The following is a 12571-nucleotide window of genomic DNA, read 5'->3' as shown; positions in this document are numbered from 1 at the left end:
TCCGGTTAAAAAGCTTTGCTTTAATGCTTTTCAATTTCTAATGCAGTGATTTATTAATTATAAAACACTTTAAGGAGCTTTTTAATATAAAAGATGGGTAAAGGTGGTCTACAAATTTTAGAATTGTTTTAAAATGATACTGTGAGAAGATGTTAAAGGAAAAAGCACATGCCTAAATGGTAGTAAGATTGAATGAGAAAGCAGTGCCTTCTTTAAGAATCTGAAGAATTGTCTCTCCGAAGGGGACAAAGTCTTGTTCTCTGCTGTCCTCAAGGGAAGGCCTAGACCAGGAGTGTCAAACTGGCGGCCCACAGGCCGGATGCGTCACATGCAGGCCATGCCCACCCCAGCTCTCAAAGGGAAAAAAGTCACGATGCATCACGATCCATCATGTGATGCGATCGAGTTTGACATCCGTGGCCTAGACTGAATGGGTGTGATATAGGAAGACAAATTGCACCTGAATGTGATGAGAGGTTTCTTAATAGTAAGAGTAGCTTGCAAATGCAGCTGTTACTCAGAGGATGGCAAGTTGTCCCTCAGTGAAGATCTTGAAGAGAAAATCAACAGCCATCTGTGGGAATGATCTAGTTCTACATTTCCTGTAGCAAGGACAGAGCTAAACTAAATGATCTACTGCTCTCTTCTACTCTTGTGAAATCCTGTAATTATAACTGCTTTGCTGAAATTTCTTTTGTTTTTCCACTCTGCCTCTATAAATAGAATCCATCTTTTCAGACACTGAACTCGTGTTTGTATATTTTCGGAGCAGTTCCTGGATGACACTAAGATAAAGGTCCCAGTCCTCAAGCAATCAGGAACAAAGCCACAAAATAACCTTACAAGATGACAGGTCAGGGATTTGTTTCCAAAGTGCTGCATTACCTCATTGGGTTCCCACAGCCAGACATCAAACGTTGGTTTCCTAAGAGCTCCTATTGTCTCCTGAGAAAGCATATACTGTAGAGAAAAACAAGCCTTTATGATGAATATATGTTATCTTTAAATCAGTAAATCGAATGAGTCAGCTTCAGTTTTTCTTTAAGCTAAATGCTTGTTCTCAAACATCAGGTATCTTCACAAAATATCCACCCACCCGTCCATCCATCCATCCATCCATCCATCCATCCATCCATCCAAACATAAAGAGTATAGGTCTTTTCCCATTTGCAACTATCTATAGCAGAAACATGTCCCAGCAGCCTTTTTTTTCCTGCTGTGTTGAGATGTTATCTTTATCTGATCCAGCACTTATCAGAGCATCCAGTTCCTAAAACTAACAATTAATGGAAATATTTAAAGGAACCTTGAAATAATTCATAAACCGCATCCTGGGACCCTCTAAAGAGATTACAACAAGTAAGATTTTCAAGGAAAATGAATCAATATTGATTATACATTTGACATTCCAGAAGTATGTTGATGATAGCAAATTCATAAATCTTTTTGGGATGTGCAATCTTTATGACCATATTTTCAACTATTAAAAAAACATAGTTGAGGGCCACAAGGGCCATGGACAATAATGTGAGGCTGTATTGTGGAAAAGGTTTGCCTTCCTTCCCCTTTTTTTCAGTTTGAACAACTTTTGGGTCTACAATTGGTATGTATTTTGTATCTGAAACATGAAATAGGAATATGAACAGTTTAACACCAAATTTTAGCAGCATGATGACCAATGGGGCCAAAATCATGGGGTTCAGGAGCCCCACATTCACTGATTCACCCCCCCATTTACTATTTTTAAAGAAATCTTAAGGCAAAGAATACTATGAGCTATTACATCTGAATTCACATCTGTCAACTCTTTTCAAGATGATGTTTACTGTAGTGACTTGTAAGAAGACTGGTTTGGGGGAGAGATTTTAAACATAATGATCCTGAATCTTCCTTCCCGCATATAATATCCTCCTGGGAATTATTTGACAGAAAGCAAAAGATGCCAAGAATAATTTTAGCTATTGTGATGCTCAGCTCTGTCTAAAGATACTCTGAATGTATCTACATGACTTTATACCTTGGGATAGGCGGGGACATCCCTTCGGGGTATCAGCTTTTTGTTTTCATCCAGGAAACTGTATTTACAAGGGCAGTTGGTCCTGTGTAGAAAACAAAATCCAACACTCAGTATCTAAAGAAAACTTTTAAAATTTTCATTTAAACTCATAGGACACAATCAAAATGTTGACTCTAAAGGTTAACTCCTGCAAAATTGATTTCCCCCTTTTCACACCAGACAAACCAAACTGCTTTCCTCTGAATAACATAATATCCTAAGAGATTTGTAAAGAAATGTAGTATTTGAATGTTTGCCAAACACGACTGTAGACGTCCCCCACCCCCACCCCAAAAGAGCCTTTATTCATTTGAAGCAAACTTCTAAACATGCAGGTTACATTCAACAATCCTTATTCCCTACTTAGAAATACTTAGGATTATTATGCTAAAACATTTATTTCCTTATGTGGGGCCCTTTTTATACTATCCAACACCTGTAAACATTAACTGTGTTGAGTCGAAATCCAATTCATACTTTTCAAGATGTGGAAATCTTTTTCTCACACAATGTCAGTATCAGCAATTTAATACTGAAGGATGTATACAAAGTGATGGCTCTTTGGGGATATATTGTAAAATATTGTAAAACTCTTTAATAAAAAAAAACAAAAAAAAACAAAGTGATGGCTCTTGAGTAGATCTGTGTACCAGTTTTTTAATTCATGAAAAAGGAACAACTGCAATCTTACAGAACCTTTCCTTCTAAATAGGTAAACTATTCACACAAGACTTAATTTACCAAAATAGAAACAGAAAGTAGGAATAAGCTCCTTGAAGATAAAATTCCGTGTTATGCCCTTCCCAATTTTTCTTAAGAGATTCAAGGTGCTGGTGATGGCCTATAAAGCCCTAAATGTCATGGGTCCGGATTACTTACGGGAGCACCTGCTGCCGGCATCAACTTCCCTTCGTCCAGTGCGCTCCCACAGAGAGGGCCTCCTCAGGGCACCGTCGGTCAGAGAGTGTCGACTGGCGGCCCCCAGGGGGAGGGCGTTCTCTGTGGGCGCGCCAGACCTTTGGAACCGTTTACCGGTTGAGCTCCAGATGGCTCCTGACCTTCGCTCCTTCCGCCGTGCCCTAAAAACTTACTTATTTGAACAAGCCGGCCTGGTCTGATGGGTTTGGGGTGTTTTAATATTAATTTTATTATTTTTACTGTAATTGGGCTACAATGTTTAATTCTTTTTTAACTTTTGTACATTGTATTTCTATTGTATTTATTGCCCTGTACACCGCCCTGAGTCCTCCGGGAGAAGGGCGGTATAGAAATTAAATTATTATTATTATTATTATTATTATTATTATTATTATTATTATTATTATTATTATTATTATTATTATTATTATTATTATTATTATTATTATTATTATTATTATTATCAAGCTCTCCTTGTCAAAGATGGATGAGAACATTGTCCCGTTGTAAAACAGAAGGAAGATTTAAATTGGTTTATTTGGGTGCCATCTTGAATTTTTTTCCCAGTGGCAAAATACCTCAGTTTTATGTAACATATATGCCATGAATCACATTCAGCCATGGTGTAAAATAAAACCTAGTTCCATTTTTCTACTTCTTATTACAGTACAGTGGCATAATGATTGAGTTGTTAAACTAGGATTAAGATACCTGAATTCAATCCACCCTTAGCTACAGAGACTCATTAGGTGACCTTGGGCCAATCTCAGCTGCCAATATCTCTCACAGGATTATTGTGGAAAGAACCTCTATGAGGGAATACTGTTTATACTGCATTGAGCTCCAGAATGAAAGGCCAGATAGAAATCAGATGAAAGAGAGACAGACAGATAGAAATCCTGATTTTATTCAAAAGGTGAATAAACTCAATATCTAAATAAGTCTAAATATAAAGAATGGTAAATGATACAATAAAAACACTTGGAAAATCTAATAAGAAAAGGGCATATTCAATTGCTACCTTGTACTCTGCCTCTCATATTGCTATGAGGAAAAAAGTACACCACAAACAGCAACAGAAATTAAGTAATGCTGTGCACGTCTTTGGATGGTTGTTAAATTTGCTTGATAAATAGGAACTTCTTTTATCTCTCTGTTTAAATGTGCAGTAGCTGATATGGAGGACTCTACCACAGGACAATCTATTTCATTTGTAAACTAACCTCCTTTAATCCTCAGGTCAATTTGCATTCCTTGGTAGCTGATCACACAGCCATTTGCATCTCAATCATGTCCCAAACTGCAGTGGAGTTTGCATTCTGACTCACTGGGATTCCAGAGAAAGAGAGAGAGACAGACAGACAGACAGACAGGCAGAGAGGGAGAGAGGGAGAGGGAGAGGGAGAGGGAGAGGGAGAGGGAGAGGAGAGAGAGAGAGAGAGAGAGAGAGAGAGAGAGAGAGAGAGAGAGAGAGAGAGAGAGAGAGAGAGACTGTATGAGTGGTTATGGCAGTGAGGCACTGTTGAAAGGACTAATTCTGTCGTTGCTTTTGCCTTTCCATAGCTAAATGTTGAGAATACTGCCAATAAGTGCCTGCTCTTATCTACTTCCCACTGACTTCCCATTTGCCATGGAGTTTCCTGTGAAGTAACAAACATCTCCTTCTCTTTCATCAAAAGAGAAAAAGAAAGAAAGAAGGGGAGCCCATTTATTCCCTATTTTTGTACAGTATGGCACAATCCTGATTGATTTCCGCAGTGTATTATCTCAGTAAATTCTAATGGTTTTAGTCGGCTTTTCTGGGTGAAAGGGAATTGGGAGACAAGGGCATGGCAAGTAGTTTGTTTAATTAAAAAAAGACACGGCTGCCCCTAAACCCAAGAAGGAAGCACACTGGAAGTGAAATCTCCCTGGGTTGGGGGTGTGGGATGGGGAACTTCATTCAAAATGACTGACAAAGCAGGGAGAGGTGGGTTTGGGGGACTTTAAAGTGAATCACCTATGGAATGCAACTCATGAAGTGGGACTGGACGTCTCCAGCTGTAGAAGTAGCATATTTCCTACAGTTGGAAGACCTGAAGGTCTGTTGTACACTTACTGATTATTTTGTTCTTCATCAGATCACTGGGAAATGTATAAATATGGGAAAGGAAGTTTATTGTATATTTATTGATTCTGAAGAATTATATGATAGTGAGCAGGCCTACATTATAGAATGTTTTGGATAAGCATTGGAGGAGGTTGAGTGAGAATCAAATGTCAACCCGTGTAACCATCTGCGCTCTTGGTTTTAATCTTTTATTTGTTTAGTTGTTGTTAATATTAGTTTTCATGCTTTTAATATTTTAGAATTGTGTCCTAGCTGAGTGGTTTAAGTTTAATTTTCGTTAAAGATATTAAGGTTTAACTGCACTCTTAGAGTACATACATTTTCCAGTAAGACAAATGGCAGTGAAGTGATGCAAGTAGAAAGAAAAGGCTTGGGGGGTTAAAAAGGTTTAAAATGTTTTGTTCAGAAGAACTCTACAAATATTGTCTTTAGTGAATTGTAAATTTCTGTGCAAAGAAGCACAAATATTAACTGAAGAACAGTTAAATGTAGTACAAACAGTCTCACATCTTGACATAATTTTCCACAATTGACAATAGTGTAATTTAATATTCCCCCCACATGCCCCAGGTCATGATAGATAAATCAGTCTGCATTTGAGATGCAGGTACACAACAATTTCTTGACTAAGATTCAGAATAATTCCCTATTCATCTCCTTCCATAACAGTTTTAAATGTCTGTTTAGCTGCTCATGTACTTGTTTATGAGGAATGATGGCTACAGAACAGCCTGATGTTTTTAAATTCATCAAGTCTCCCATCCCAAGCAATGGTTGCTTCTGCTGTTCTTTTAATTACAATTCCAAACCTCCTAATACATCAGATTAGTTGACTGGCTTCTTCCATAAAAAGGAAATAACTCATTTGGGGAGTTAAAATATAACATGCACATTCTGTCACAGTGCAAAAGGAGTTGCTGTGCATATATTGTGATGTTCTCTCAGATTACATGTTGTATTGGAGCAGGTCTACTTCTTGTAAGCGAGTCTGTTACCAAACTGATGTTTTTCTTGGCAAAAGAATTTTTTGTTCTCTGCATAAAACCAAGGGCAGAAGTCTTTATTACCGGATGGCTTAATGGAGGGAAACCAAGATGTTAATCTTTCCAAGAGTTATTTTTCCAGTTACTCTTTAACTATTAAGTGGCCATATGTTCTTAAAAAAACTAATGAATCTTGACTTTTTATCCATGCTAATTTAAAAAACACCAAGAAGCTTCGTAATTTGTGAATAATGACCATTGAAAATGAGACATTATTTGGTTTATTAGATGGCAGTCCTATGCACATTGACCTGGAAGTAAGCCCCACTCTTGATTTTAAACTTGCACACTGCCCAGAGTCACTACTGAATGATGGGTAGCCATATAATTTACTCAAATAAATTTAAAAAACATGTTGGATTTTACCCATTTTCTGATTCCTTAGATTTATATCCCACCATTCCTCCAGAGCTCTAGGCAACATTAATTTAATACTGATTTATTGACTGTATTTATATTCTCACCTTTTCTCCGAGAGCATAAGTTAGCCTTCTTCCCTAATTTTGGTCCAACAATAACCTTGTGAGGTGGATTGGGCAGTGAATGGCCAAGCCACCTTGGGATTTCCATAGCTGAATGGAAACTTAACCCTGGCTCTCCATGTCCAAGACTAAACTGACACTCTATCCTGGGTATCTCTTGATTGGCTTCTAAATAAATCTTCGGAATTTTCCCAATGCAGAAGTGGCCATTCAGAAGTGCCTTTCTTCACAAGCAGCAAAACACAAAACTTACCTGGTATTCCTTGCAGCCATTTCATCCCTCATCTTTTTAATGTCACTCTTACACTTTTCAATTTCCACTATTTTCAGTCCTTCCACTGTCAACAGAGTAAAACAACAGGAAGGTTACCATGGAGAAGGCCGAAGGATCTCATTGCAGTAATTGAATAGAATTTCAAAAGCCACCAAACAGCATGCTGGTGATTCAGCAGCCCCTCAATCTGAAACCTGCTCCTCTACAGGCAGGTACTGTTAATAGAATCAATCATTCAAATAATACAACACTAAGAATAACATTAGAAGTAGCAGAAAAGCAGCTACATTAGTATTGTAAGCCACAGCAGCAACATCCAGCCATTCTTCAGCTTCCTTGGACCATTTCTTAGAATAGGAATAAATGAAAGCAGCAAGCTGTGGCCCTACTATATTAATACAAACCACTATATAGTGACAATACTTTGTTGGGCTTCCATTTAGCATCCTGTTAAATGAAAAAATGGTTCCATGATAGTTCTTTGTATAGAAGCACCAGCTGTGACACTAAGCCTTGGATCAACTTTTTCTCACCCTGGTGCGCTAACTAGCATATTAGGAAGATAGACAGAAAGCAATTCCAACTGGTTCTTCAGTGAGGAGGAGGAGGAGGAGGAGGAGGAGGAGGAGGAGGAGGAGGAGGAGGAGGAGGAGGAGGAGGAGGAATGGATTATATTGTTCAACATGTGATGACAGACATGAAATGATTGCATGGAAAACTTCTAGCCAAAAAGCTGTAGTAGTAAATAGCATGTGCTGCTCATAACACCACTTAAGAGTAAGAAAGAATATTCTTGGTACATTCTTAGTACAGAATCACTTTATGAGGCACTTTTCCTGTAACGATCCTCCTATACAAGCTTGCTGGAACTACCTTTGCTCTGGCATTTTAATGTTTATGAACTGCTCCGCAATAAATTGTCAGCCTGACTGGGACATTCATCACACCAGCATTGCATGTTTCCTGCTGGGCAGCGCTGGCAACAAACCTCTGCAAGCAAGTGGAATAATCTTTATTTTTAGTAGTTTTCAGATACTTCAGTCTCTACAGCAGGGGTGTCAAACTCAATTTCACTGAGGGCCGCATCAGCATTGCGGTTGCCCTCAAGGGGCCAGGTGGGTATGGCCAGGGTGGGCGTGGCCTACTGGGTGGGCGTGGCTAGAGTGTGTATGGCCTACTGGGTGGGCGTGGCCAGCTCTACATCATTTGCATCAAGGGTGCCTATGGGTGCCTGGGCAGGAGTGGGACAGATCTGAGGGTCTCTGGTAGAAGGAGGGTCTCTGGGCCAGGGCCAAGGCAGTGGGGGCCATTCCCTCACTGTTTCCAGGATGGCTTCGTGGGCCACATGAACCACTTCGTGGGCCGGATCTGGCCCCCGGGCCTTGTGTTTGACATGTCTGCTCTACAGAGAGGCATAGCCTCATCTCACTTATCAATGGCCACTCATGTGTCTCAGGGAGATATATAAACTAGACACTTCAGATTTTCACTTGGGGATAAACAGGATGTGAGCATACATTGAATTAAAACTCACCAGCAGTAATTTGAACTGAAACATTTGTGTTTCAGGTTTACTATATGGAAATATCAGTGGCTCCAAATTTCATTTGTGCAAAAACATACTGAAAACTCATAAAAAAACAGTTAATTGAAATCACTGAAGCTATTTAAGACAGAAAGTTTCAGTCCTTTGGGCTCATTCTATATTTGCCTGTTCCAATAATAATTTTAATGAAATATTCATTCATTCATTCTTGAATTTCATTTCATATTCTGTTTTTCTGTCATACTATTTGCATATGAATTTGAGTCATTAAAGGAAAAATTCTCCCATCAGAACCTTGTTTTTCACCGAATCCTGATAGTTTTATTTTTACAAGGCAGTAATTTGCAGACACAAACCTTTATTACATGTAGATTGTGAAAATTATTTAAAAAATCCATTACCGTAGTTTCCAGCGTATAAGACAACTTTTTAACCCATGAAAATCTTCTCAAAAGTCAGGGGTCGTCTTATACACCGGGTGCTGAAACTTTAGGGACAGGGCTGGCTGGAAAACCTGGAGCGGATCTTCCATTTAGTCTGCGCAGGGAAAGTGGGACCAATTGGAGAAGCAGCTGCAGTCTGTGATTTTTTACAGGCTGGGGTCTGGGCGTCTTTCCTTCTAAAGTTGAAGAGCAGCTGTAGTCCATCCCAACTTGAAAGGCAGGTGGGGAATGCCGCAGCCAGAGCAGCTGCTTAGCTCTAAGGACACATTTGACTCAGGAACTGGGCGGGCTGGCTGGAAAACCTGGAGCAGATCTCCCATTTGGTCTTTTTTTTTAAAATCCCATTTATATCCTGCCCTTCTCCGAAGACTCAGGGCGGCTTACAATTTAAAGCACAAATCAATGTGCTTAGCAATAGCCTTCATTCTATGTATATGCCTGCTTATTAGAGCTTTCACCCCCCCCCCCACAAGCAGCATTATTACAAAGTCAGCTTATTGCTCCCAACAATCTGAGTCCTCATTTTACCTACCTCAGAAGGATGGAAGGCTGAGTCAACCTTGAGCCTGGTGGGATGCGAACCTGCACTAATTGCAGGCAGCTGGTGTTACTTAAGGCTCTGCACAGGGAAAGCTTTAGAGTGAATTAGGAAAAGTGAAAAAGTGAATTAGGAAAATAGGAAACGGTTACTGGAATTGGGTATGTGTAGTTTAACGAAGAGAAGGGTGAGGGGTGACATGATAGCAGTGATCCAATATCTCAGGGGCTGCCACAAAGAAGAGGGAGCCAAGCTATTCTCCAAAGCACCTGAAAGCAGGACAAGAAGCAATGGATGGAAACTAGTCAAGGAGAGAAGCAACCTAGAACTAAGGAGAAACTTCCTGACAGTTAGAACAATTAACCAGTGGAACAACCTGCCTCCAGAAGTGGTGAATGCTCCAAGACTGGAAGTTTTTAAGAAGAGACTGGACAGCCATTTGTCTGAAATGGTATAGGGTTTCCTGCCTTAGCAGGGGGTTGGACTAGATGACCTCCAAGGTCCCTTCCATCTTCTTCTTCTTCTTCTTCTTCTTCTTCTTCTTCTTCTTCTTCTTCTTCTTCTTCTTCTTCTTCTTCTTCTTCTTCTTCTTCTTCTTCTTCTTCTTCTTTTTCTTTTTCTTTTTCTTTTTCTTTTTCTTTTTCTTTTTCTTCTTCTTCTTCTTCTTCTTCTTCTTCTTCTTCTTCTTATTATTATTATTATTATTATTATTATTATTATTATTATTAAGTTTAATCCACTTGCACTGTTTTATGTTTACATGTTTGATGACAAACAGCCTTATGTTTATAAGTGACAGTTTTCCTACTAAGTACCTGTATGTCATAAGCATTTGAATTAAAATTACCATATTAAAATCAAATCTGATGTTTTTTATTTTTTATTTGGTGTGCGTTGGAAGAGGGGTAGTCTTATACGGCAAGTATAGTCCAAACCCTATAATTTAACAGGAAATGTAGGGGGTCGTCTTATACGCCCAGTCGTCTTATACGCCGGAAAATACGGTACTCAAAATTATCATTTTGAAGTATTATAATAGCTGATTTTTTGATGGCACATAATCAGTCAAAAAGTGTTGATTACATAAGGGTCTTAACAATTTGTTTTACCACTTCTTTCTTAGTTTTAAAAAATGTATGTCAAGTGCAGGAAATCAGGACAAATATATAGGTTTATTGTATGCTAAAGCTGCCTACAAGAATCTGAACTATTGTGAAAGCAAATTGGTGGAGATAAGAGTCAATGGAATTCAAAGTGGGCTGGACTTAGATCTCTTATGGGCACAAAGGCACTCCAGATTGATAACAACTTTGACCCTTTCCTCGGGCTCAGCCTGGTCATCTCCCACAATATACTTTCTAACTCCTACCCAAAGAACTGTATTTTAAATATTCCTAATTTTGCACTTCTAGGATCCAAGATAAAGGTTTTCTAACAACTTTAGAAAATTGCAGACTTCTTTCTCAGCAAATCTGTCACTGAATTTAGACAGTACTCAGAACATCGTTGAACATGGCCTTCATTTTGCTTTTCAGAGAAAGAATCACAACTGAAGGATCCTATCTAGAACTGCAGCAGTCTTCTCAGGTTATTGAGGAGAATATAGACTTACTGCACAGGATTAAAGATTTTATACTAACTTTCTGTACAAATGACGTAAGATGAGAAAGAAGAATTTTAGACTTGAAAGGCTGCTTTTCCCCCTTCTCTTTCTCCAATACTATACTCAGGGCTTTTTTTCCTCATAGAACACTCAGAACGGAGTTCCGGCACCTTTTTTGGATGGAACTTTGTAGGGTAGGCAAGGCAGGTTGTGTGACATGTGTGAGTTCCGGCACCTTTTTCTTTTACAAAAAAAGCCCTGACTATACTATTCTCTGCCATAAAGAAGGCACAAGGTACTGTATGTTCACAAAAAGATTAAAATCTCAAACAGATACAAATTTATTCTAGGCTTCGGCTTGTTAGAGAAAACCTCAAACTTGGTTTTGAAGAACAGCTGCATAATATGCGCCCTGGTGCTTGGGGCTGCCCAGTTTTCAAATGCCATCTCACAATATCGATTCTCCATCCAATTCCCAGTCCAATCAAATCTGAAGGCCAGGAAATATTTCAGAGAAACTGTCAATGGATGTGGCTGCCCAAGATGATATTGCATCACATTCCTTGAAATGGTTGGCTCAACCCAAATCAGCTTCCCAGTTAGAAAAATATTTAACAATTTACTGTATATGCCTCAACATCAAAGAGTTTTTTTTCCTAAAGCTCATTTTGAACAACCTGATTTCATGATAAGATCTGAAAGATTTTATGGAACTCCATTTGGAGGAAGAGTGTGTAACTGTGATGCACCAGCAGTTAAAGACATTGCACATATCCTCATTGATGGCAAACTGTATTCTGCAAAAAGGACTGGTTATTTAGAGTATTTAAAAACAACAGAAATATTGGGGCACCCAGGAGTAACTATGTTACTTTCTGCAGGGAATGAACCTGCATATCACTAATAAGGCCACAGTCTTTACATCGAAGGCCATTTTGATTGTTTAGATCTGACTGGGGTTAACTATAGTTTGACAATTTATCAGGAATATGTCTTACTATTTTTTGTATTTACTGGTATACATTTTATATTTGTAATATGGTCAGATGATTAAACCAATAAAATTTCTATTCTGTTCTACTAGTAGAAAAAAAAGAACTCACATTCCACCCTCTTCTCCAGCATTGCCAGTTGATTAAATACTTCAGTTTTCAGTTCATCAATTTTAAATACCCTGGAGATGAAATAACAACAGTCCCAAACTTAAGTAAGAAGATATGCATGAAAAACAATATCTGTTGATGCGAAAATAAATACTGAAAGTCAATATCTGAATGCACTGAAAGATACTTGAAAAATAAAACAACTAAAGGTGTCCAGTTACTATCTATTTCCCAGCTAAATAAAGATCAGCTTTAGGATCTTACATTCAACCTACGGATCCCCTCCTGTCCATAAAGGTTCCCCATTTAATTCAGATTAGAAGGAAAAATAAGGCTCCTTCATGAGTGACATGTAAAACATGTCTTCTTCTCTGAAATAAATGGAGGAATCAGTATACATGTTAGCAGTGATTTATTTGCTGCATGTAAATATAAACTTATAGTGATATACAGTT

At 38.5% G+C, this 12571-nt stretch overlaps 1 protein-coding gene across 1 annotated transcript in view; it reads right to left on the bottom strand.

The window, feature by feature from the left end:
* The window catches only part of PDE9A (phosphodiesterase 9A), a gene marked incomplete at its 5' end in the record, with an annotated part of 81725 nt that overhangs the window by 24814 nt on the left and 44340 nt on the right, over positions 1 to 12571 (bottom strand). The window contains 4 exon segments of the mRNA XM_081327934.1: positions 886 to 960; positions 2018 to 2099; positions 6863 to 6947; positions 12117 to 12187. Coding sequence (XP_081184060.1) covers positions 886 to 960; positions 2018 to 2099; positions 6863 to 6947; positions 12117 to 12187 — 313 coding nt within the window.

This window comes from Vipera berus (assembly GCF_964194415.1).
Source record: "Vipera berus genome assembly, chromosome: 4".
Classification (NCBI taxonomy): Eukaryota; Metazoa; Chordata; class Lepidosauria; order Squamata; family Viperidae; genus Vipera; species Vipera berus.
The sequence above is the reverse complement of the archived record's forward strand: the minus strand, read 5'-3'. Positions and strand labels throughout refer to the sequence as shown.